This window comes from Drosophila biarmipes, chromosome 2R (assembly GCF_025231255.1).
Source record: "Drosophila biarmipes strain raj3 chromosome 2R, RU_DBia_V1.1, whole genome shotgun sequence".
NCBI lineage: Eukaryota > Metazoa > Arthropoda > Insecta > Diptera > Drosophilidae > Drosophila > Drosophila biarmipes.
Window position 1 is genome coordinate 22,893,778 of NC_066615.1, and position 24,725 is coordinate 22,918,502.

Consider the following 24,725-nt stretch of genomic DNA (forward strand, 5'->3'; position numbering starts at 1 on the left):
TCAGCCAAAGCAAACAAATCCTCGATTACAAAATCAAACAGAGGGCAAAAACAAAGGATGGCGAAATGGAAAAAATGTTTGCCCATAATGCAAAATGGGAAAATATGCGAATTCAATAAGCTGCGAGTTGGCTGGAAGAGCGGGGGACTGCCACACGGACATGTGGCTGGGCAGGACCTCCAGGGTCCCCACGTCCTGCTCCTGCGGAGGACCCTTACAAGTCATTTGGCCAATTGCTGTTGACTCTGCGCTCTAAGGCGAATTTCCGCTGCCAGGGCGAGTTCACATATTTTGCACTCACTTTATGCTGATGACATGCAAGTGGCAAAAATTATTTGCGCTCGTGCATTTGGCGACCAGCCACACCACGTCTCCGGACCAGCCAAAGGCGAATAATGAGCAGCAAACAAGCTGCGGAAATCAGCAAGCTTTGGTCCAGGCACTGGGAAAAAATCCCAGTAAATTCTGAGAAAGTAATGTGTTTTAGAAAAGGGAGCTGGGAACTAGGGGCCACTGATCAACATGATAAAAATACCAATTATAGAAATTTAAGAAGAAACGAAGGTGGTCCAGGATGATCATTAATAAATTATTTAATTTCAAGATTAAAATCATTATTCTTCTTTTTATACTAATCATTCATTTAGTTTCAATATCAATATCATGTAACAAGATAGAAAATCGATAGAAACTAAGATAATTTTAGTTCTTTAAAGAAATTCCATTTACTTTTACTATATAAGATACAGTAGATTACTTTAGTGATGAGAGTCGTAGGAAATGCATAATCTCCCTCTAATAAGGACCCTAATTTATCGCATATTGAATAACACTTCTATGATATTAACAATTTACTGCCTTAAACCTCCCACTTTCCCTCAGTGCACGCGAGGGCGGGCAGAGGAGTCCGGGCTTCAGAGCACAGGAGCTGGAAAAAATGCCGCCCGACGGCAGACAGCTCCCATTTCCATTTCCACTCCCAGCCCAACCCATCGCCTTCTTTGTCGTGACATACGGAAAATTCCCCACGGAGTCTATCAACAGTTGATAAAGCAAAATGTGCGTACGGCAGCCGGGGAAATGGAAGGACTCCTCGGGATGGCATTCCTTCCTTTTCGGTATGTACATAAGTTTATTATTTTGAAGGTAATTGGATTTGTGTTGCAGCAGTCAAGAAGTCGCCACAGCATAATAAGAAAATATAGACGGGGACAATGAACCTGGGGCCGCCCGGCAATGCCAACATATGCTCGGTGCTCCGAAGGAGTCGCCTCTGGCCGGGGAGTCCGCGTCCATCCGCTGGACATCGCACACTGGCCATTGTTTGCACTCGTAATTGTTTTCCTAATGGATAAAGTCTATAAATTTCTGCGCCCGACGCGCGGCCAAATGCGAAATATGTCACGAATGTTAAGCGTTTTATAAACGACTTCGGAGCGATTGTGTTGTGGGAAGTGGCGGACCCGGACCTCGACCAGGACCAGGAGCGGAATGCCGAGGATTTATCGATGTTGGCCACTCAGCGGGTCGGGAAAATGGCCGCGGACTGCAATTGTCAAGCGATGGGAGTTCGATGCTGATGCACTCGCCAATGACTCGTAAATTAAGATGTTGATGGAGTCGCCCTCCTCAAATTGTCTACGAATTTCCATCGTTATCAGGAAGTGGAATCCGAAGAGATCTGCCGAAAGCTTGAAATGTTTTTGGTTTAGTGGGTTTCGCTAAAATATGTTTTAATATAAGGGGAAAAACAAGCTATCAAAAGACGCCAGTACTTTTATAAAATTTCCCAACTCAATATGTTAAAGGGGATGCTTATGTATATTTTAATTTCAGGAACAGTTTTTGGTGATTTTCTTTCTAAATTCAAAACATTAAATAGACATTCTTAATAGCTGAATTAATAGTGAAATAGTTATCTTATTAGTAAATATTAGTCATTCACAGTCCAAGGATGTATGATGAATTCCCAGAATCCTGGTCACGTTTTCCTTGACAATCTGGGCTCTGGTTGGGCCACCATCTTTTCTCTGGTTATCCGTGCGAACCTCCTTCAGGCGTTCCACGGCCAAGGGAAAGGATAGTCCATCGCCGCGACTGGAGAAGATCGGAAAAGGCCAGAGGTACCACTTATCGCCCATTAGCTCTCGGAAGTTGGCACGACACCCCAAATTGAAGCCATGGTTGTTCTCACCGCCAACGAAAAAGAAGGGAGGATGGGCCGACTCCATGGTGGTGCGGTTTCGGGACACATTGAACACGCTCACGGAGTACATGACCAGGGTGAAAATGTTGAAGATAATGCACGCCACGTGCTGAAGGAGGTTCCACGTGTGCTCACTCTTCAGGTAACTAATGTCGAAGCCGCAGATCAGGTAAAATTCGTAGATCATCGCGCAGAAGAGGTACAGCATGTACAGCTCGGCGAAGAAGAGGAACTGTATGAAGTACTTGAAGTTGTGGAAGTGGACGCAGTTCACCACCCAGGGGCAGTGGTGGTCCATTTTCAGGACACACTTCTGGCAGGTGCGGCAGTGGTGGGCTCTGTCCGGTTTTATTATCCAGCAGGTCTTGCAGTACCTCACCAGTCCCTCGGGGCTGCAGGTGGAAATGGGCAAGTTCCTCGCGACGTGATTGAGGACTCGAGCTGCTGCCTCCACTCCCTCACTGCGCTGCAGCCTCTCCACATCCTCTGCCGGTATTTTCCACTGGTCGGGAATCCCAGCTGGATCGACCCAAATGCATGCAACCCAGGTCCACAGAAACATGAGGAGCAGTAGGTGGTAGGAAAACAGCACGAGCCCCATGATCACGTAGTCCTCTACCTTTAGAATGCAGATTTGGTAAACCAGGACGTAGTAGGACCAGACCAACATGGCCACGATGATGAAGAAGGGACACCATCTGATCACACAACAGTTGCCATTTCGCCTCTCCTGGTTCTCCCTGACCAGGCACATTCTGGAGGGGCTCCTCCCTCTTCAGGTGGGCGGGTGACTTTGGGAGCCCTATCCAAGCGTCATTTTGTTCAGATGATGTTTCGGGGACATTTTCGAAGCCTGCTCGGATAAATAGTGATGTTAGATGTTTCTATGTTTTGGTCAGACGAAACCTACCTTGATATTAAGGGACAACGTTTTCTTGAAAAAGCAATTGTCTCATTGAATATTACTCATTATTATTCATTTGAATATACCTACTACAATTTTTTAATCAATGTAGCTAGCTAGCCGTTGCTAGTAACCCTTAGTAACACGTAGTTAGTTAAACGAAGGGAGTAACCCGTAGTTAGTAAGCCGTAGGTAGTAAGCAGTAGCTAGTTAGCTGTAGTTCGTAAGCCGTAGTTAATTAACTATAGTAAAGATATTCTAGCAATCTTTTAATCATTAATAAGCACAACATTTCATTTTATCGTTTATTTACTCTTTAAAAACTTTAACAGATTGCCCAGCTGGGTGACCACTGCCAGGTCCTATCACATTAGTCAACAACGGGTTTCCAGAGACTTAGTTGCGGTGACGGAAGACGCGACGACGCACGGTCTTGTAGCGGTATCCGTCCTGGGCGGGCTGCTCGATCTCCTCGACGATGGGCTCCTCGGCCTGCACGGGGGCGGGCGGGATGTAGGCGGGGGCAGGGGCGGCGGGCGGGATATAGGTCTCCACGGGAGCAGCCACGGGGGCAGGGGGGATGTAGGTGTTCTTGGGAGCCGGTGGTGGTGGGGGAGGGATGTAGGCCTTGGCGGGGGCGGCCGGGGGAGGGATGTAGGTATTCTTGGGGGCCGGTGGGGGAGGTGGTGGCGGAGGGGGAATGTAGCTCTTCACGGGCGCCGGCGGAGCGGGCTGGGGGTAGTCGTAGCCTCCGGCCGAGAGCTCCGAGACATCGGCGTGGGCGCAGGCCAGGAAGGCGACGGCAATGATCAGGAATTTCTAGGATGGGAGAGAATGGTTGCTATAATGATGGATTGGCGAATAGTCCTGGCACTCACCATCTTGAGGAGACTGGCTGTTGCTGCTTGGATCACTCGTGGATGTGTGCTGCTGAACTCGAAGTGTGGCCCCGGTTTTTATAGCTCATTGTTTTCGGCGCTGCGGGTCAACCGCAGCCAAATTAATTGCATGGTGCCCCGTGATACATGGGGGTCTTAGCCTCACTCAAGAAGTCGGAATCGGAAGATGGCCAAAACATCGAAACCGAAACCTAACACACGACAACGAGCCTCCAATGCCAAGGCAGTTTGACGGGTTTTCTGGTTTCGTTTTTCACTTCTTCATTTTCGGTCTTCAGTTTTGGCTCCAAAGTCGTATTATCGCTGCTTGGACTCGGGTCAACTTTTTGTTTCAGTCCGCAGACACTGCAAAAGCTTCTTTAATTAGAGCAAACATGCCCATTGTTGCATGTTGGATGATGGTTTTATTTTGCCTTATTTTGCCAGATTGATGAATGTTCGTGGGTCACACGCTTAGGTTTTCGTTTTCATAATTGTTTTATTTGTTGTTTCGTTTTAAGACTTCTCGTTTCTGCTTTGGGCTCTTTTGGGCGAATTATTAGCAGCGGCGGGCCTATGGCGTCGTTTCAAGTTTATGCCAAAATTAATTTCAATTTGCTCAGATTATGCTGATCTTGACAGTGTCTGCCGGTGGGTCTGTTGTTCGTCGGAGCTTAATTAATTACTCGCCCGGCCTGGGCTTGCCTTTTACGAACACCTGGCTCATAAAACAGTCTATCTTAGCGTGGCATCATCTGCCTGGCAGGCGGCAATCATGTTTCGGGGGAGTGATAGACTAAGGTTTTAGGGTGCAGATCAACCTGCAGGGTATCCCTAATGCTCGTAAAGGCCAGAGGTCAGAACCACTACAAGAGTTTTCTTGTGATTCAGTTGTTACTACGAAACATAACATAAGAAATATAAGCTTCAGAAACTTAAAAATTCATAAATTTATTCATTGAAAGAGTTTATCCGATGAAGAATATTTATTAAGCCAAAACACCAACTTTATTTTAGGATGTGTTGTATGGAGCTCCTAAAATAAGATAGTAAGGTATTTAACAGATAGAAATTTAATATTACTGTATGTTTTACCTCAAGCATTTGTACTATGAAAATATCTTTAAAGACATAAACAGTTTTCTAAAAAACTTGCTTACTTGGTATACCCGTCTTGTCTTCTTGTGAAACCGCTTTGTAAGCCTTAGGTTTTTCGGGATCCTTAACATTAATTATTATACAAAGTAAATGTACCAATCTACAATCATCTCCAGTTAACCCACCCACACAAACTCAGTTTTTTAGTTAAATTCTATTTTCGTTTTATTGAATAAAGGTCTCCCTGGGCGGGATCAGTGCAGGAGTAGCTCTTTACAGGCGACGACGGACCACACGGCGGACGGTCTTGTAGCGGTAACCATCGGCGGACACGGGCTCGATCTCCTCCAGAACGGACTGGGAGGCCACGACGGGAGCGGGGGCGGAGTACACTGGGGCGGGAGCTGGGATGCTGACGGGAGCGGGCGCCTTGTAGACTGGAGCAGGGGCGGGAGCTGGGATGCTGATGGGGGCAGGAGCCTTGTACACGGGGGCTGGGATGCTCACGGGTGCGGGGGGAATGTAGGTGTTGACGGGGGCCACGGGGGCGACCTTGATGGGGGCGGGGATGGCCACGGGAGCGGGAGCCGGGGCGGGGATGACCACGGGAGCGGGAGCCGGGGCGGGGATGACCACGGGAGCGGGTGCCGGGGCGGGGATCTCAACCTGCACGGGTGCGGGGGGAATGTAGGAGTTCACGGGGGCAGCAACCTTCACGGGCACGGGGGCGGGGATGGCCACGGGAGCGGGAGCTGGGGCAGGAACCTCGATCTGGATGGGGGCTGGTGCGGGTGCTGGGGGAATGTAGGTGTTCACGGGAGCAGCAACCTTCACGGGAGCGGGGGCGGGGATGGCCACGGGCACTGGAGCCGGAGCTGGGATGCTCACGGGAGCGTAGTTGTAGCCCGACAGGTGGGACACATCGGCGTGGGCGACGGCCAGGAGGGCAACGGCGACAACCAGGAATTTCTACAATTGAATTGCCAAATTAGTCAGGACTCAGGCTAATCTCCCTTAACTCCGCACTAACCATTTTGGATATGTGTTACTTGGAACGTGGACGTCTCTAGTATGTCTGGGACAGATCTGTGGGGTTGTATTTATACCAAAACCTGGGCGCGGTGCAGAAGCGAAAGATAAACATTAATACGAGTGAAGAAGTGCGGATATCGGGCTCTTAATATGCCAGAAACCAGAATTTTACGAGCCACGCCAATGGTCAACGCCGGTACCCTACGGCAACAAGGAAGAGTTGCTTCGACTGCACTTCTTTAATGACATACTTAACTCTGTCTTTCTGGGAGGCAAACCAATTATCAATCGGTTTGGCCTTGTTAAAATGGCTTATTTACTCAGCTTGATCTACTTTTAGAAAAGATCATCTCGATTATAGTTGGATCATTTATAAGACCTTTTTCAATTTCTAAAGAATTCGCGTTTTCTCATTTATTATGTAAAGCGCCTTCAATAGTCATGTTACACAAAACTATACAAATCCACCATATTCAGAGGTTCTCAGTAGAATGTGTTCCATTTCGGATACAACCCATTTTCAAAGTAGGGCATGGCAAAGTGCCCCTGGCCGAACCATCTCTTGTCCCTCGTACTTGCTTGTTTTTGCCATTGTCTTGATTTAAATATCATTTGCATAAACATTTGTGCTTTAGTGTATCAATTTGAACAGGCAAAACTAAAGACGCTCGAAAACTGGAAACCGGCGCTCGTCTCTTGGCGTTCGAAATAGGAAAAGAGGCCTACGGCCCACAGACTGTTTGGTCTAGAGCCGCCGGACGAATGGCGAGTCCGGCCGACGGCCATTAATCTGCCTGATTGGCTATGATAAGGTGGGCCAGAAGCAGGGCCTGTTGCCTAATTATATATGGGAACCCGAGCAGATGGGCCGGGGCGCCAGAATTAGCCAGCTTCGATCGGGTCAAGAGTTGAACATGACGCCATCTAGACTGTCGCCATGTGTCACTGCCAGGCGGAAAACAAATTAGCCGGATGGGCAGGAAGTGGGGGTTCTCAAGTGGGAGAAGGGCCCCGGATCTGTGAAGGACAGCACTTCGCTGGTCCTGGGTGCACTCTCGCTTTTTAATTACACAAATTGCTAATGAACAATTTTCCGGCTGGTGCCAAAAATCCGCGGAGACTTCCCGACGCCGGAGTGATTTAATTTCCGCCGAACTTGTTTTCCTCGGCGGGTGAAAATAAAATACCAATGGCTGCACATATGAGGCGAAGGGTGCTCGCTGTTGGTGTTGTCAAAAAGCTATGCAAACAAGCACTTAACCCCTTTTATTTTGACAATTCCATTATTTTCGCAGCGCCAATAAAGCGAAACTGCAAATGTATTTCGAGCAAATACACAAACACTCTCTAGCGGAGCGTCGCAATGGCATGCTGGTCATGCAACGCTGCGTATACGTAATTTAGTTGTTTGCCCGTTAATAGTTGACATGCCCTGCATGGTGGCGTCGTCTGAGGGCGCAGGCAAAATATATAGTTCGTTACCCTCGAGAGCATAAAATAACAAAACCAGGGGGAAAATATAGTATTGTCACGGGAAAATCGTTCCCATTTTCGTTTGGATAAAGGATCTCAGGCCCTGTGAAGAGACTTCCATACTTTGCATCAGTTATTTTAATTTTAGTGGCCTTTCTGCCAGTTGGCTCCATAATTTAGCAACTCATTTAAAATATCAGCAGAGGTTCGTTGAACCCAGTAGAGCTCGTCTGGGTCCCGTCTAAAATACACGTATCTTAAGTGTATTTATACGATTGGGGAAACACGCGCTTCGATTACAGGCCCAGATAGCGCCTAGATCCCTTTCGCATTCGTTCGCACGCCGTATTTGCATAACTATCTTGCAATACTGGTGCAAAAGGCGATTTAATAAATATTCAACAAGGATGCCACTACCGCAGGCGTTGACTCGCTGGGCTTCAAGTGGAAGTGACAAACTCTTGCCAATCGATTTTCAACATTTTTCGACCCTCGGTGGGAGCACAGCTCGGGCTCATAAATTCATTCGCGCGTCGGTATGTATCCCTATAGAGGCGAGTGTGCGGCTATATGTAGCCTGGCCAGATAAATCAACGGGCGACAAATTAATGCTGCAAATGAAGTGCAACTGCTGGCATCGAACGCGCGAGGAATCGGGGCCCACCTGTCCAGGATAACGATTATTTTCGCGCCTCTTGCCAGCACCTCCGCCCAGCCCGGTCCAGAGCCCGGTCCAGAGCCCGTCCAATCCGTCGCCCCAATATGCAGTAACAGTAAAAATAAATGAAGGCAGTCAACGTTTGCATATTTCAGTGGCCGCCCCTCGCTCCTGGACTCTGTCGTTTTCCTGTTTTGTTTTCGTTTTGGGGACCGGAATCGCCCGTCCCCCACTGCTGATATAATTACGTTGATACTGTCAATTTCCCAACGATCCATGTCCCATATCCAAGTGCACTCCGCACGTTCGATTGCGCACTGGCGGCTTTAAAGCCGTAAGCCAGCCGACCAACAACCGGGATTCGGCAGCCCCATCAGTTTTTACACCCGATTTATTGAGAGAGCCGTGGTGCCAGGAGGGTATAACGCGCCATCGGGTTGTTCTGAAAGATGATGCGATGCAAATTCTTTAGGAAACTGTGTAATTTAGGTACTAAGGAGAAATAAAAATAGGTTTGCCAATAAAAAATAATATAATTTATCTTCGAAAATTTGCTATTTTTTGTTCATTGAACACCCAAAAATATTTTTTGAAACTTAAAGTTAATTGTGTTGTTTTTTCTAAGTAACTTGTCATAAGATCTTAAGGGTATAGATATTTGTCAATAGGAATGTACATTTTCAATGGTTTTGTAGTGTTTGTTTATCTTTCATATACAACATGCAAAAATATTTGTACCAATTTAATGGTCCTTATGATATAAGGCAACCGATATTTGTCAACCAAAAGTAGCATCTTAAATGGTTCCGTAAAGTTTACTTATTTTTTACATTTAAGGTTAAATATTTTTCTTATTTTTGCGTACGAAGATAACCCATTAAAGGGTCGCATTCGAATAGCGAATACTATTTATGAGGATAGCATTTTTTTGCGATTTTCACTTTTCTGTGGACCATTTTCTTCTGCATACTTTTAGGCCTCCCAACTCGCGATTATTTTGTAATCCCCGGCGCCTAAAGCATTGATTACGCATTTTCAGACCATCTGCCGGACAGGTTTGATTGGAAACGGCCGTGGCAGTGGACGTGGCTGTGGAAGGGGCTTTTCGGGTGGCATTGGGCCGAAATCCGCTGCCGGAGATGCCGATGGGTCGTCGCCGCCATAATGCGTGTTAATCAGGCGTCATTAACTGCTAATTAAGTGCGGTTGCAAGTGCAACCAACTGTCAATTGTTGGCTGTCCGCCATACCTGGCTCCTTTTTATTTAATCGCCAGCGCTTCTGCCCGGCGGAGCAGAGGCAATGAGGCTGAAAATTACCCAATCCAGGGCAGGATGCAGCACTATTGGAATTTAAACTAATCGCTGGCGGGGATTAGTGAAATGCGACGATGTCGCAAGGTGAGGGGAACGCAATCGTGTAATTCATCCAGCGCTGAGATGGAATTGTATCCATCAATTGCAGGGGATTATTGATGGAATCTGTTAAGAATACAGGTTTACATAGGGTTTTTTGTAAGGATTCTGCTCCTTTCACATTTTATTACCTTTAATCTATAAGGTAGAGTGATGTTTTTGAAGCAATTGCCTAATATAAAAAGGGGAAATCCAGTAGCAACCCTAAAACAAGAATATTTAATTTCCGCACCGCACAAACTAATCACCGCTGATTGGAGTGCGGTTCGCCGGAATCGACTCTAAATTGTAATTGCCTGTCAAATGATTTTAGTAATCCCCAATTCTGCGCCCCATTAGGGAGATCCTCTGGGCGCCAGTGCCGTTCGGCACAAAGCAAAAATGCGCTTTAATTCATTTAATTGAGCTGCCAATATTTGACCAGAATGCAATTAACGAAATAAGCCAGGACAATCAATCTATTGTGGCTTGGGCCAGGGGGGAGAAGGGTGCAAAAAATGATTTTGTTTTAATTACGCAATTAATTTTAGTAGCTCCGCTGTTTGTTTTTGCGCTTTTTAATTAGTATGCGCAGTGGCAAGTGTAATATGTGGCTCTGCGGTTTCCCCGGAATCCAGACTGGGATATTGGGGGCTTCGGGGCTCTGGGCCCGGAGTTTGGGGACCCAAAGTCTCTGCCACAGCCAGACATTTCCCTAATCAAATTGCTGAGGGGAGAAAGCTCCGTAGACATTTGTCGCTGCATTTTCTTGTTAATTTTCTGCCACGTCTATCGTCTATCGTCTTTCGACTGCCGATGTCCTTGCTCCTTGGCGCCTTCGACTACTTGTTAGCAGCCACAAGTGGTCAGTGGTCGTCTGATGAGGCCAATCCACTCGGCGAAGGAGTCTCTGTCTTGGGCTGCAGCTCCGGCTTCATCGATTTCGTGCGGTTGCACCGTCAGAAATATTCCTACGAGTTTGTGGGGACTTGCAGTACTATTGATCGATTGTTTCTCCAAATTTAATAAGTGGTGCGGGAGACCTATTTGGTCCTGGCCCTAAAAATATCAATTGAAACCTGTGAACCAAGTGAAAATATTTATAAGTACACTTATATATTTATATTAAATTTATAAGTTACTTCAACGTTGGTCTCCACCATTGTTTTCTATTGTAATCTATAAATCAATTGGATGTCTTTCCTTAAATTGAACATCTATACGCCTATACATGTTTTTCGCAGCTGGAATAAAGTGGAGTCTATGTTGTTCATTCCGTTCGTATTATTTTTGATGTTCATTAATCCTTAGATATTTCATCTGCCTTATCAAACAAATATCTCATTTATTTTATTTCCCCTAGAGCTTCACATATTTAATTCCACTGGTTTCCCGAAATAAATTCTCCGATCTCTGAGTGCATCTGGAAACTTTTGAATCTAACGAGAAAAAATTTCCACATCATCAAAGCTCATTCCAGGCGATAAATTTCGTGATAAATGTGGAGTGGCGAGGACTGGAGCTCGCCTTCGAGTCGAATCCTTGGGGAGTGTTCCGCAACTTGCTTGCAACTCCTTATTATGCCCCACCCACCCGTCCACCCGTCCCCCACCCAACCACTCACCCCTTTCCGGCACTATCTGTCCGATGGCAAGTTGATTCCACTTCCTCCGCCTCCTCGGGTTTCATAAATATCCCACTCAAATGGCCAGAGCAAACTTAGGAGCTCCCCCTGCCCACAGTTCCCCGTGTGATTTGCTATGATTGGAAAACAATTTGAAGACTTTTCTTTTTGTTTAACAAATTGAAGGCGGAAATTTTTTATTACGACTCCCCGTGGGGATTGGGGATTCGTTAGGAAACAGTTTTCGTGGGGCTTTGGTAAGTTTAGACGCGGCGACGGTAGACGCGACGACGCACGGTCTTGTAGCGGTATCCCTCGTTGGAAGCGGGCTCGATCTCCTCCAGAACCTGGGTGTTGGGGGCGGAGTAAACGGGAGCGGGAGCAGAGTACACTGGAGCGGGAGCAGAGTACACGGGGGCGGGAGCAGGAGCAGAGTAAACTGGAGCTGGAGCAGGAGCAGAGTAAACTGGAGCTGGAGCAGGAGCAGAGTACACGGGGGCGGGAGCAGGAGCAGAGTAAACTGGAGCTGGAGCAGGAGCAGAGTACACTGGAGCGGGAGCAGAGTATACGGGGGCGGGAGCAGGAGCAGAGTACACTGGAGCTGGAGCAGGAGCAGAGATCTCCACGGGAGCAGGAGCTGGCTGGTAAACGGGAGCTGGAGCCGGGATGCTCACGGAAATGGGAGCAGGAGCTGGCTGGTAGACCGGAGCTGGCGCAGGTGCAGGGGGAATGTAGGTGTTCACCGGGGCGGGGATCTCAACTGGAGCTGGGATGCTGATGGGGGCAGGAGCAGGGATGCTGATCGGAGCAGGAGCAGGGATGCTGATGGGAGCAGGAGCAGGGATGCTGATGGGGGCTGGAGCTGGGTGGTAGACCGGAGCTGGAGCTGGGATGCTGATGGGTGCAGGTGGGACGTAGGTGTTCACTGGGGCGGGGGCGGGGATCACCACGGGTGCGGGAGCAGGGGCGGGGATCACGATGGGAGCCGGGGCGGGAGCTGGGATCACAACTGGAGCAGGAGCAGGCTGGTAGACCGGAGCCGGGGGAGAGTAGTCGTAGCCCAGGTGGGAGACATCGCCATAGGCGCAGGCCAGGACGGCAAAGGCAATAACCAGGAATTTCTGAAAGCGAACAACCGAAGCCGTTAGAGATATAATCCTTGATCCTGCGGCTAGTGGGTGGGCTCACCATGATGACAGCTGCGATCTGTTACTCCAAGAGCGTGCGAGTAGCTTCTGTCTGAGGAGGCTCAACGGCAAACTATTTATACGAGACCGAGCCCAAATTCTGCAAGCCAAAACTTGAACTGAACCTCAGGCCGAAAATCGAAGATCGAAGATCAGCGGCAGCGGCTCATCTGAATATTCAGATGATATCGGCGCAGATGAGATCTCTCGCTGGTTTGGTTTTGGGGGTCGTCAGAACGAGGTAGCACTCGATGGAATTGGATTTGAGAAACGCAGATTAAGATGCCGATAGATAGATGGATGGCTGGTCATAAGGCGAGTTAGTGAGCGACACCCAAAGTGACTTTTAGGTGACATTAATCCGCTGCACACCGCTGACGGCGTATTTTATGGGCTCATCTCGGGGTTTTATTGGTAGGATGGATTTATGGACCATCGGTATTTTTGGCACATGCGTCAGGTGTAGCCGGAAATTTGCAACCATCGTTTGGATCGAATGCAGACGCCGCAACTGGTTGGGTTTTACGACTAGTTCGACAAAGGTTAGAAGCCATTGTTCTCGATTGAAAGAATCCGAGATTATTCCGCAGTTCCTAGTGGAATCTTTTACCCAGATCGCCCACTACCGATTATTAGCAAGCGCTATGCTAATAAAAAGCAAACAGCGACTTCTTTCAGGCCTATAATTTCGTTATCTAACGAACCCTGGTCAATTAATTTCCCCAAACCAGTTGCCCGCGATTATGGTCGTAAAATTGGGTCTAGCTGACGCTGAGCCTAAAATTATGGATTCACCTACGGTGATCTCAAGGTCCCTCTATTTTTGGTACGGCGCCTCAACGAATGCTTCTCAGGAAAAGATTCACAGAGTTTTTAATTGTATGATCCACACCTCGGTTAATTGCTTGGACCTTAACATTATGAATGCTTCATTGCTCCGCGGCGGCTAAATTGTTTCCTCTTCATCTTGGGGCGAACTACCACTCTTCTCCGCTCCCCTCAGATCGTATTTACTCATTTGTCTCCCTCCCAAAGTGCAACTAGCTAATAATTTAAGTTCTTCAGGGCACAGAGATTCATGGATGTTCCTCATCTTTAATTTGTTTTATGACTTGTATCCGCTGGCTGCTGGATTTTTGGGGTGTTGTTTGGGCTTCAAGTGCAAACTCGTTAATCACATTATTCATGGCAAGTCAAACATTTAAAAACTCGTTGTTAGTTTTCGGAGTTTAGTTGGACTGCCAGGCATCCGAGTCTGCTTCTGCATTTGTTTATATTTCATGTATGTAAATGCCGATCTTGTTTGACATGCCAGACAGCCAGCTTGGATTTGCCTAGCATTTGCATGGCAAATGGCTTCCGTTATTGTTTTACTTGGCCCGGTTTCGCGGCAGCTGTTGCCAAAGCCGAATCCCAATTAAACCATTGTTTATTCACTCAGATGTCCATCCACAGCGATCACAACTCGTTTGGGTACCAAAACAAAAGTAAATATTAAAAAGTATTCCCTTGACTCTGCCTGCGTAGACCATTTTCTGGCGTATGCAAGCCAATTTTCGGGGATTTCTCAGTTTCGATTCGCGTAATTAAGACAGACTTGTTAAGTAGCCATGTAAAGGTCGATTTTTGAATTATTAATTGAATTTACATATCTGAATACAAGCCGGTTTCAGATACGCCAGTGGCAGTCTTGTGTTAATAAGATTTACCGAGTTCTGCCCACAAATAACCTTTGCTTGTCGGATGAGAAAATCTCCTTTCATAATGGGTGATCTAATGGGTCCGAAGATATGAAAAATTATATAGGAGCATCGTTAGCCTTACGTGAAGATGTGTCTGGGGCTTGAATAAATTTGAATTGCGTTAAGTCCATTTGCTCCCACAATTCAATGGACACTATAACCGGTTATTGACTAATTTTGTGTTGGTCTTTTTTAGATGAGCTTTTGAATGAATACAATTAATTAAAATGTTTCATCAAGTTGATCATCTGGAACCAATTCAACAGCCCGGCCAAGTCTCTTTCCAAGAGGAAAGATATTTCTCTCCCGCTGCTGAAATAAACACTTCCAAAATTAGATTTTCCGAGGTGTATGAACAAAATTGCGATAAGTATATTTATCGTTCTTCCAAGTCAGGAAATGTGCTTATATTTTCTGTAGCTGGTGCAACGAATCATTTTTCAGTGATAATTATTTATGATTCATTTCATACAGTGTTTGACGTCACAATTGTGGTGTACCAGAACTCAGCAAAGAAACATTTATATAATGTAATGTCTAATATACACGCAGTTTTTTGCGTTTGTCAATGCCCAACGGGAAGGGCATATAATTTTTGAGTTATGACAAATTCATTTGACAATAAATCATTTTCATTTCATTTAAAGATATCCCACGTCATTTCTCGCAAAGGTTAGATCTTGAATTCGCCAAAATTAGTTCTATTTTTGTCCCGAGCGGGTGAATCAGAAAATGTGCCCAAACGACCCTGAGGGAAATGAAATTCTAGACTATGTGTCTTTAAAACAAGTATATTTTTTTACCCTTAGCTTGAACTGTCGTCGTAGATCTAAGAAATCTGCGCAGGTGCACACAAAACGAGCTACTTTAAAATCCACCCTCGCTTTTTTATCACAGTTGTGTGCATTAAACTGGTTATATTATCGTATTTTTCTTTCCCATTCAAGAAACATATTGAAGGGAAAATATCCGACTAATAGGTAGTCACACTTAGTTTTTCACTCGCCATCATATTAATTTTGGGCTATCCGGGGCTGCCTTAACAAACCACAAAAGGCACAACTAAAAAGCTGGCAGAGGGAGCAAAGAAAGTGGACAGGGGTGTGGGTGAAAGCGGAGCGGGGGTGGTGAAAAAGAGGGAGGAGTTAGGTTACGAGCAATGCACAAAAGGCAACAACGGAAATGAAATCACGTACCAGGGGCGTTGTCATTCACAATGAGTGTGTGCCTTAGTGCTAGGTTGTTGCTCGCGTTGTTGTACCAGCTGTGGTTGTTGTTCGAGTTGTCAGCAGCCGCGGCGACGACAGAATCTGCCATCTTAATATATATGGGTACACTCAAACAAATGCACTATCTGAACTTGATTGTCATACTTAAATATTGTTAGCCACACACGATTGCTTTGACAGTCTAAAAGTATGCTTCGATATAAAAAAACAGATCTGACAGATCTGAATTACTGTCATTTATATGCTTATTTTTATAACACGATTAACACAATTAAAAATCCATAAGCTAGACATAAATTATGTAAACCAAAATAGAGAAGAATATTTCAACATAAGTGGCGTATCCGGCACACTAAGTGATAAAATGCTTTTTATTGTTTTCTAAGTATATTTATCTTTTTTTTCCAAAACAACTTATGTTCGCAGAAGAACACATACGATATATCTTCTGTGGCAGGCGACGCATTTCTATATAAATCGAGAGCACACTGTACAGAACGTCAGTCGAGATTTGTCCCCTGTGAAGTCGGAGCGTTTCATCAGCCACTTTATTAATGTATCGCGATCGGGAATGTCCGCCGCTGATTTTAAGGGATCAGAAGAATAATATAGGGGTATTCGTTTTCTGATCCCTGAAAAAAAACCGCGGATATTCCCGATCGCGAATACAATTCTGTAGTGGCTATACGAGTTCTGCCACGTCTCGCTTTAAATGTATCTGACCGAATATTAGCGTTCAGAACTGATCGAAACCTTCCCAAGGTAAAAGTGATAAGCACGATCTGAAAATATCATCCAAGAAAGGCAGCGAAAATAAACTCAACTCGTTACAGATACATACGGAGGTGTGATTCACTTGGAAACTCGGTGTACCGCAGAAAACTGATTGGATGTGCTTTCGCATATCGGATTTTGGTGAAGTCACCAAACGTCAACAAAACAATTTATATGACAAATCTTCAAATGGGAAATTGTATGAGTCAAACCTGAATTTGTAATAAAAAGAGTTCGTGATATAATTGTTATCAGTGCATTGGTTGCTTGTGTGCGTGCACATCTAATGTCCAATTTCAATTTGGACTGGCTGGCTGACAGAGCTTGTCGCCGACCACCGCAAATGGCAAACAATGCGCAGAAGGTGCCCTCCGCCCAAAACTCCCCGTTTCACATATCTGCGGGTCGGTAAGGAGAGAGTGGGGTCGGAGGTGAAGTTGGGAGCTAAGTTTATTTACTTTTAACACGAAATAATAAAGTTTACAAAAAGGAAACGTGCGCCGTGCGCGATGCTGCACTTCTTAGCGATACGCCGTTATGCTCGTGCTCACCGCGCTAGGTGGTGACTGTACCTCGCCTTTGACAAAGCCATTTTGAGGATTTTAGGCGAACAAAGCTAAAAAGTGACTTTAAAGGAGAGTGAGGTCAAGCGAAAGTGGGATGCTGTATCCGAAAATGGAATATCCTATGATGGTATGGTGAGAAACTAGTTGTAGAGTATAATAAAATGATATTTTTAAAATCACTTTATTTATAGATAATTAAAGGGAATATTGAGCAAAATGTAACATTACATTATTTTTCATGCTCCTTTAAAGTTAAAGCCACCTCGAGCTAATCCCGCCTTGCCCTCATCCACAATTTATCATCCTCCAGAAGCACGACCTCTTTTTCGAGACCCCTTCCCAGGAAAAGGGAACATTTTAACCAGCGCATTGCAGTGAAGGAAACTTTGTGCCCGGGCAGCGGCGAAAAAAGGTAGAAAAATTAGCGACATGCTGTGTGACGTGACTCGACTGCATTACGTAGCCGCCCCGTGCGCCCGACCTGTCCTGCCAGATGCCTTTGACAACGGGGCGTGGCCACGCCCGGCCTAACGACACAACTAAATTATTTAAAAACTCTCTAAGAGCAGAGAGGCTTTGTGCAATTAAACGAGATCTCAAAGCGCCACGCACACATGTGACAACCTCTCAAGGACCGGACGAGCATCCCGTGCCCGAACCGTCCCCGAAATGTTAATAATTACACCAGATTGGGGTCCGGACACATGTGGTGGGTTGCCTGCCCGGGATGGAATGGAATGCCCGGTGCTTGCGTGTGCGGCTAATTACAATAAATTTGGCCAATTATTGTCTGGCATGTTTGGCCCTTTGGCGGCTGTAAACTTCAAGTGCCACAGCTCCCGAAGACACGGACGAAGTTTCTGCGCCATCGATACGGTTTTTTGGAGTGGGACCTCGTATCGAAGGAGCACACATTGCGGGCTAATTGTCTTCGAAATTATGATAAGAAGAAACTTTCGTTAGACAGCGAGTGGAACGTGGAGCTGGAAGTACCTTAAAAGGGTCAGTCGGGTCAGTTGATGATGTTAGGGCCGCAATTGGAATGGGTAAGTGAGTGCCAAAAGGTTATTATTGAAATTGGCAAAGCTAAAGGAGTTCAAGGGAATGGGACGTATGAGGGGTATAAAAGGATTACGCTTACGCTTAAGGATATACAAGTTTGAGGGAATCTAATTACAGCTTATTTCGCTATATTGAAGAAGCAAATTATAAGCAGAATAAGCTCTTATTCGTTTCTTAATTTGATACCCACTACTGCACTTGTTCTCCGTATCACTTACGTATCTCAATTGCCCCCTGTCATTTCTGTCTCGCAGATATTTTTAGCAATCATGGCAAATCAAAACAAATGTCAAACGATTTGCTTTATAGCCTTCGACTCAGACCGAGACTGCAGTGATTTGCCTGGGGAATACGGCAAGGAGTCCTTCATTTTTATTATCCCAGCCCCGTCCGGCCCTTGGCCCTGCAGAAAGGGGTGCAACATATGCGCGCTTCATAAAGTGCCCCCTTTTCCGCTCCTCTGCTCCCCTGGTGCATGCCAAATGTCAAAGTAGATGCAGTCAAGTCGTGCGCCAGCTGAGAGCGCAATTTGGTAGGACAATACGATGCGAATACGCCCTGTTGTGCTCTGTCTTTCCAGATGCACTGGAAAAGGTAAGGTACGAAGAGGAACCAGGTGTAAATTGCATGCGGGTGTTACTTCATATCCCAGTAACATGTAACCTAATCATAATAATAACTAAATCATTTTACAATAGTCATATGATAAGGAACATATTTTAAATGAATAAAAACAAAAGTAGTCTAAGGTTTTTTTGTATTTTAAACCAATTTTAAAGGAATACAAATGCGTTACAGAAAACGATTCCCTTTTTTTAACTTTAGAATATGCAAAAATCACGTAAGCTTTTGTTTCCAGTGTAACTGCTACTGGCATTTAGAAACGCCTTTGTCTTGGTCTCGGGCTTGCGCCTGCCTTCGCTCCTGCCAAATGCGCCATATATTTTTTAGGTTTATGTCTTCGTTCTAGCAAATATTTCCATGGGAGCGGAGAGCAGGACAATAATGCATATGTCGGGGCCCGTTGTCGTTTTGTTTTATTGCATATTTATTTTTTATAGCGAAAGTAGCAAAATATAAATCGCTGTAACGCCGTGTGGGCCCCAGTTTTGGCCCTGTTCGCTCTTGGCTCCTTCTCGTTTTCGTTTTCGATTTTTTCCCCCGGTTTTTGGCAGCCACACAGGGCCATAAGCTCTGCCAATCGCATATGGGCCTCAACGAAGCGTTCACATGCAGAGCAGAATTAAGTTCTCGCTGCGCTTTTTGCCGGAGCCCCTGGATCCCAGCGAGTATAATGGCCGATGGGGATGGTCGACGGCGGGCCAACCAGCAGGATTCAATCATGAAAGTTTTTCAATAATCCGCTTTGCCCCGATTGCATTTCAATTTGCCATCATTTTGGCGCAAAAACTTAATTTTCCACCAATTAGTTTTACGGCCAGCAGTTGGGTGGATCGTAATTGATGTGAGTGTGCCCCGAAAAAACATTTACACTAAGCGGGTTGTTTGCAGGGGGTCAGGGAGAAAGAACTGAAAATAGTTTCAAATAAATGAAGCTTTTGGGTTCCATTATTGCCTTTTGATTTGACTGCTGGTGTCTTCCATTTGATCATTTTAGTACGAAAAAGAAACAAATCGATATAATAAAATTCATTAAGGGTTGATAATGACAAGCCAAGCGTTTCTAAATTTAAAAGGATTTATCAATGGATGTGTTACATAAAGTAAACCTTACAAACTTTTATATATATATCATGTAATCAAGGGAACCTATGGTATAGGCATGAATAGGACTATTTGCAAATATTTAATGTCTTAAAATCCAGCCTTAGGGCAACCGTAACCTCAATGACCGCCGTTTTGCCCTGTCTTAGCGTTTGTTTTAATGGCCTTTTCGGGCATCATATGGCGTTCAAAAAGTCATTGGGCATTTTTATTGATCCCCGAACACTCGCACACTGCACACACAGACACCTGAGGACAGGCGGAGCGGAGTGGCCGCCAAAGTGAGCTCCGATAATGCTAATTTTATTCAAAGGTTATGCCATTACAATCCAGTGCTGCAGCCGAGCCAAAACCAAAGCCAGGACGAGGAGCTGGCCAGCAGACAGGACGCGAGATATAGGAGCGACAGGAGCGGAAGATATGGGATAGGACCGAAGGACGAGGAGCGATGAAGATGGAATGCAAGTACGTGAAGAAATTCACGAAAAATTACGATAGACGATGCCAGGCTGATGCACACAAAATTGCAAATCGTGGCCGGAACGAAGACGAAGCCGTGGTCTCCGACCAGCTGAGGCCAAGATGGAGAGCTGCTGGTCTTGTTCTGGCCAGGAGAAAAGAGCAGGGAGAAAGGCTGCATCCAAAAGGGATACCTCGCCATGCAGCATTTATTGCCAGCGAAGCGTATTTGGCACATTTGATGCGGCGCATAATGGGGAACGCCATTAAATGTCCATTGACATGGCAGCCCAGGTCCAGGTCCCCACCAGCACAGTGGGGCGAAAGGTGTGGCATTCAAAATGAAATAAATACGTAAGCAAAAAGTAAACTAATTATAAGCTACCTTAGCTACAAATGTATCTTTAGAATATCTTAAATTTACTATATATTATACAATTACTCACTTTAAACTGAAAAAAGAGTTCATTTGGCTTAACATTTATTAATTAATTTATTAGTTATTTACGAAGTGGGAAGGATCACATTCTTACTTTGATCCTAAGAATATAGTTTTAACCAATTTCTCTACGATTTTCTCCCACATCTTGCCCCACTGTGGCCGCCGGGAGGACAGTGGTGCAGAGGTGCAGCGGTGGCGCATCGCAAATCGAATGCGAAACGAGCGTAAATCGTGACCAGCCAGGATCTGCTTAGTTTTCTTATTAGCTGCGATTACATTTTATGTTTGTTGTTGGGTCAACATGGCGTATACTTCACTTCACTTAGCTGCCAGGGTTTCGCTTGGGTTTGGGTTCGGGTCTGTGTGCGTTATATACAGTTTGTATGCTTAACCAAAGTCGCAGTTGTTTTTCTGCAGCTGCAGTTGTTGGTTTTGCACTTTGCTGGCAACGATTTTCCCCGCGCCTTGATTTTTCCTGCTCACTTTTCTTTTTTCTGTACGTGGCCAAGTTGCAAAATGTCGAAAGTCGTCGTCGCATCAAATATGTTGAAAAGCAATTGGCAGGCGTTGGTTCCGAACGCCCCTGTCTACTAATGCGCTGCTGTTGGAATTTCTTCATTGAGTACGTGCATTAAATATCAAATCACAATGGCGAATTCCTGCGCACTGGCTGGCCGAAAATTAAATGCATTTCCAACACTGCATACTTGCAGGCGCGCGTTCGGCTGTGCAGCAATTCATTTCTGCTCGCAGTTTATTGTCGGTTGCTGGATTGCTGGATTTTTTGTTTTAATTGTGAGGCAAGTGCGGATAGCTATATGTGGCGTATGATTGGGGAAATCAATTTCCTGAAGCAGAGCCAACCGCAATCGGTAGACAAAACAAAGAGACGTTCAACTACAGCAATGCATATCAATTGCCGCTGACAATTTCAAATAGAAAACGTCTCAGCATGCCAATACAAATGAATGAATAACAACAAGAAGAAGCCCGAGGAGCGGGAAAGCGGAGTGGAGCAAGGACACAAACGCTGCCTGTCAACAACAACTGAAAAACAAAGTTCTCCGGGGGAAAAATGGGGAAAACCTGAGGGGAACGCTGAGGAATACACGATACCCTGTAGTTCTGAAAGCGTCATTTCTAAGTTCTTTAATAATTTTATTTTATTAATAATTGTTAATAAATAAATAGCTTAAGATTCTTTTTTTCGTATGTTGGCCTGATTTTTAAAATAAATAAATTCAATACTTCTGACAGTTTAAACTACAATTACAAATATATTTATTCATAATATACGTTTTATAATTTTTAGAAAGGTAGGTGGTAAGATAGATAGATATAATGGTAGACAGATAAAAAGATACATGTTTAGTTAGATAGACAGTGACAGAGATAGATAGATAGATCCATAGATCCATAGATGCAGAGATACAATGATACAAAAATACAGAGATACAGAGATACAAAAATATCAAGATAGATAGAAGGAATGCTAGATAGATAGATAGATAGATAGATAGATAGATAGATAGATAGATAGATAGATAGATAGATAGATAGATAGATAGATAGATAGATAGATAGATAGATAGATAGATAGATAGATAGATAGATAGATAGATAGATAGATAGATAGATAGATAGATAGATAGATAGATAGATAGATAGATAGATAGATAGATAGATAGATAGATAGATAGATAGATAGATAGATAGATAGATAGATAGATAGATAGTTAGATAGATAGATAGATAGATAGATAGATAGATAGATAGATAGATAGATAGATAGATAGATAGATAGATAGATAGATAAATAGTTAGATAGATAGAAAGATAGATAGATAGATAGATAGATAGATAGATAGATAGATAGATAGATAGATAGATAGATAGATAGATAGATAGATAGATAGATAGATAGATAGATAGAAGATACAAAGATACAAAAATACAAAGATACAAAGATGCATAGATACAAAGATACAAAAATACAAAGAAACAAAGATGCATAGATACAAAGATACAAATATAAAAAGACAGATAGATAGATTGATAGACAGGTAGATAGATAGATAGATACAGTTAAAGAGATAGATAGATAGATCGAAAAATGCAGAGATACAAAGGTACAAAAGATACCTAAATACAAAGATACAAAGATGTATAGATACAAAGATACAAATATAGAAAGATAGATAGATAGATACAGTTACAGAGATAGATAGATAGATCCAAAGATGCAGAGATACAAAAATACGAAGATACAAATATACAAAGATGCATAGATGCAAAGATACAAATATAGAAAGATCGATATATATTGATAAGTAGATCGATAGATAGATAGATGGAAAAATAGATAGATAGATAGATAGATAGATAGATAGATAGATAGATAGATAGATAGATAGATAGATAGATGCAGAGATACAAAGGTACAAAGATACAAAAATACAAAAATAGAAAGATATAAACATACAAAGATTCAAAGATACAAATATAGAAAGATATATAGATAGATAGATAGAAAGGTAGATAGATTCACAGTTACATAGATACATAAATACAAAGATACAAAGATACATAGATAGATAGATACATACGTACATAGATACATAGATAGAAACATACATAAATAGATACACAAAAAATATAAGTATAGATGGATATTTAAGATTAGACGCATAAATTCTGGTTAAGGGCGAACTACCTTATCCCCTAGTATACCCGATTTCCTCGGCCGAACCCTGGGTAGCCACATTGAAATGTAACTGCAATTGAGTTTTGGCTCCCCACTAACACAACCAGTTGCTGTCGTTTTGCTTTTCTATTATTTTTTCCATTGCCAATTGTCAATGAGTTTTCAATTGCCGCCAACTTGCATGTTTGAAGATGTGCCTCCACTGCATCCACTGGTCCCAACCCCATCCCCACCCTGATCCTGAGCCGCCAATTGGGTTTGGTTCTTGCTTTTGACAGTCTTGGAGCTCCGTTCCGCCCCACCTTGCCACCCACTTTCGGATCCTGTCAGTGGCAGGGCGGCTAATTCGCTTGTTTGTGGTTGCGACGGCGAAAAAAGAACTGGGAAAACGAGTCTTTGTTTTGACAGCGAAAAAGGGGGCGGGGTGGCAAGGGGGAGTGGCAGCAGGAGGGGGTATGAGAATGTCACCCACCTTCAGTCAGCCACCGATATCGCTTTCCTATCCGCAAGTGTCATCGAATGATAAATGGTCGCGAATTTGTTAGAATATCGCGTGCTTGCCACTCTTTCTCATCATTTCAGAGTAGGCGTTAAAGGCGGGCGGCGACACGCCCATTTCAATATTAATATGAAATGCAAACTCATTCGATCCGCCAAGAAATGGGAATCGAAACTATCAAATGTCTGAGTGGTTGGTGCCCAAATGTAAAATGGGAATAGTAAATGATGTTTATTTATACATTTAAAGTTGGAAAGTTTACAAGAAAAGTATTTTAAAAACAATATTTAACAGTCTTTTCAAGATTTAATGGCATTACCCTATTTTTTGATTATTATTTTTAGCTGGCACCCCAAAATCAACCAGCAATAATAGAAGGCACAAACATCGTTGAACATCCTTCAGTGGCGCCAGTCGCATTTACTTACCCCAATTCAGGGGATATTGGCTAAATTTTGCATAGATATTTCGCCGGCAGCTGTGCAAACTGCGCGGCAAGCATCTGCTCCCAAAAACGAAGGACCACGGAGGCCTATGCCGTGCCACACATGTAGTACACCACGAACGAGTGTAACTGCTTATTGTTTGCTGCACTCGCTTGCCAATTCCCATTTCCAAACAAATGAAAGGCAGGGGAAGCCGTGCCGTGCAAAAATTTTCAATTGAAACCCATTGATGAGTCTATATCTTCTGCCGAGCTCTTGTCTTTTTTGCGCTTTTTGTTCACATATGTTTGTGTCAGCACGGCCAGCGGGTGGTTCCTCCATTTTCCGCGGTGAAAATGGCGGTGGAAGGTGGGGCTGCTTTTTCGGGCGGCGGGGCACAAGGCCGCGGCTTTTGTTGACATTCGCGAGGCGGACGCCCACGTAGCAGCAATTAATTGGAAAAAACGCGCAAATAGAGGGCGCTGAATGGCGAACGGGATCCGCTTCGCGGTGCCAGGTGGCTTCAGTTGACTTAACCTCCATTCCCGCCCCCATTCTCCTCGACTGCGTCCATCGTCATCGCCATTTCCATAGCTCAAAGTCTTTGGGCGGCTGTCTCGCAAAAAGGAGAAAATAAAGTCCTGT

At 44.5% G+C, this 24,725-nt stretch overlaps 4 protein-coding genes and 1 long non-coding RNA gene across 5 annotated transcripts; 1 reads left to right on the top strand and 4 right to left on the bottom strand.

The window, feature by feature from the left end:
* Positions 1–1,937: 1,937 nt before the first annotated feature.
* Positions 1,938–3,049, bottom strand: LOC108022304 (palmitoyltransferase ZDHHC15). The gene has a single exon (XM_017091164.2). It carries the CDS (start codon positions 2,958–2,960, stop codon positions 1,938–1,940), a length of 1,023 nt encoding a protein of 340 aa, XP_016946653.1. The 5' UTR covers positions 2,961–3,049.
* A 352-nt stretch (positions 3,050–3,401) lies between these two features.
* On the bottom strand, positions 3,402–4,024 carry LOC108022245 (uncharacterized). Its single transcript, XM_017091104.3, has 2 exons — positions 3,989–4,024; positions 3,402–3,929 (listed from the first exon to the last, which is right to left on the bottom strand). The coding sequence occupies exons 1-2, from the start codon at positions 3,989–3,991 to the stop codon at positions 3,507–3,509; spliced, it is 426 nt and encodes a 141-aa protein (XP_016946593.3). The 5' UTR covers positions 3,992–4,024; the 3' UTR covers positions 3,402–3,506.
* Positions 4,025–5,291: 1,267 nt separating this feature from the next.
* On the bottom strand, positions 5,292–6,148 carry LOC108022244 (skin secretory protein xP2). The gene is made up of 2 exons (XM_017091103.2): positions 6,117–6,148; positions 5,292–6,055 (listed from the first exon to the last, which is right to left on the bottom strand). Exons 1-2 carry the CDS (start codon positions 6,117–6,119, stop codon positions 5,360–5,362), a joined length of 699 nt encoding a protein of 232 aa, XP_016946592.1. The 5' UTR covers positions 6,120–6,148; the 3' UTR covers positions 5,292–5,359.
* Positions 6,149–11,426: 5,278 nt separating this feature from the next.
* Positions 11,427–12,510, bottom strand: LOC108022286 (skin secretory protein xP2). Its single transcript, XM_044092049.2, has 2 exons — positions 12,455–12,510; positions 11,427–12,387 (listed from the first exon to the last, which is right to left on the bottom strand). Exons 1-2 carry the CDS (start codon positions 12,455–12,457, stop codon positions 11,530–11,532), a joined length of 861 nt encoding a protein of 286 aa, XP_043947984.1. The 5' UTR covers positions 12,458–12,510; the 3' UTR covers positions 11,427–11,529.
* A 3,428-nt stretch (positions 12,511–15,938) lies between these two features.
* Positions 15,939–16,443, top strand: LOC127011052 (uncharacterized). The gene is made up of 2 exons (XR_007764085.1): positions 15,939–16,186; positions 16,258–16,443. It is a non-coding gene; the product is annotated as an uncharacterized LOC127011052 (long non-coding RNA).
* The last annotated feature ends 8,282 nt before the right edge of the window (positions 16,444–24,725 follow it).

What these genes read in the sequence shown, in the direction of transcription:
- LOC108022304 (XM_017091164.2), bottom strand. Translation starts at nt 2,960, where the DNA reads ATGTGCCTGGTCAGGGAGAACCAGGAGAGGCGAAATGGCAACTGTTGT.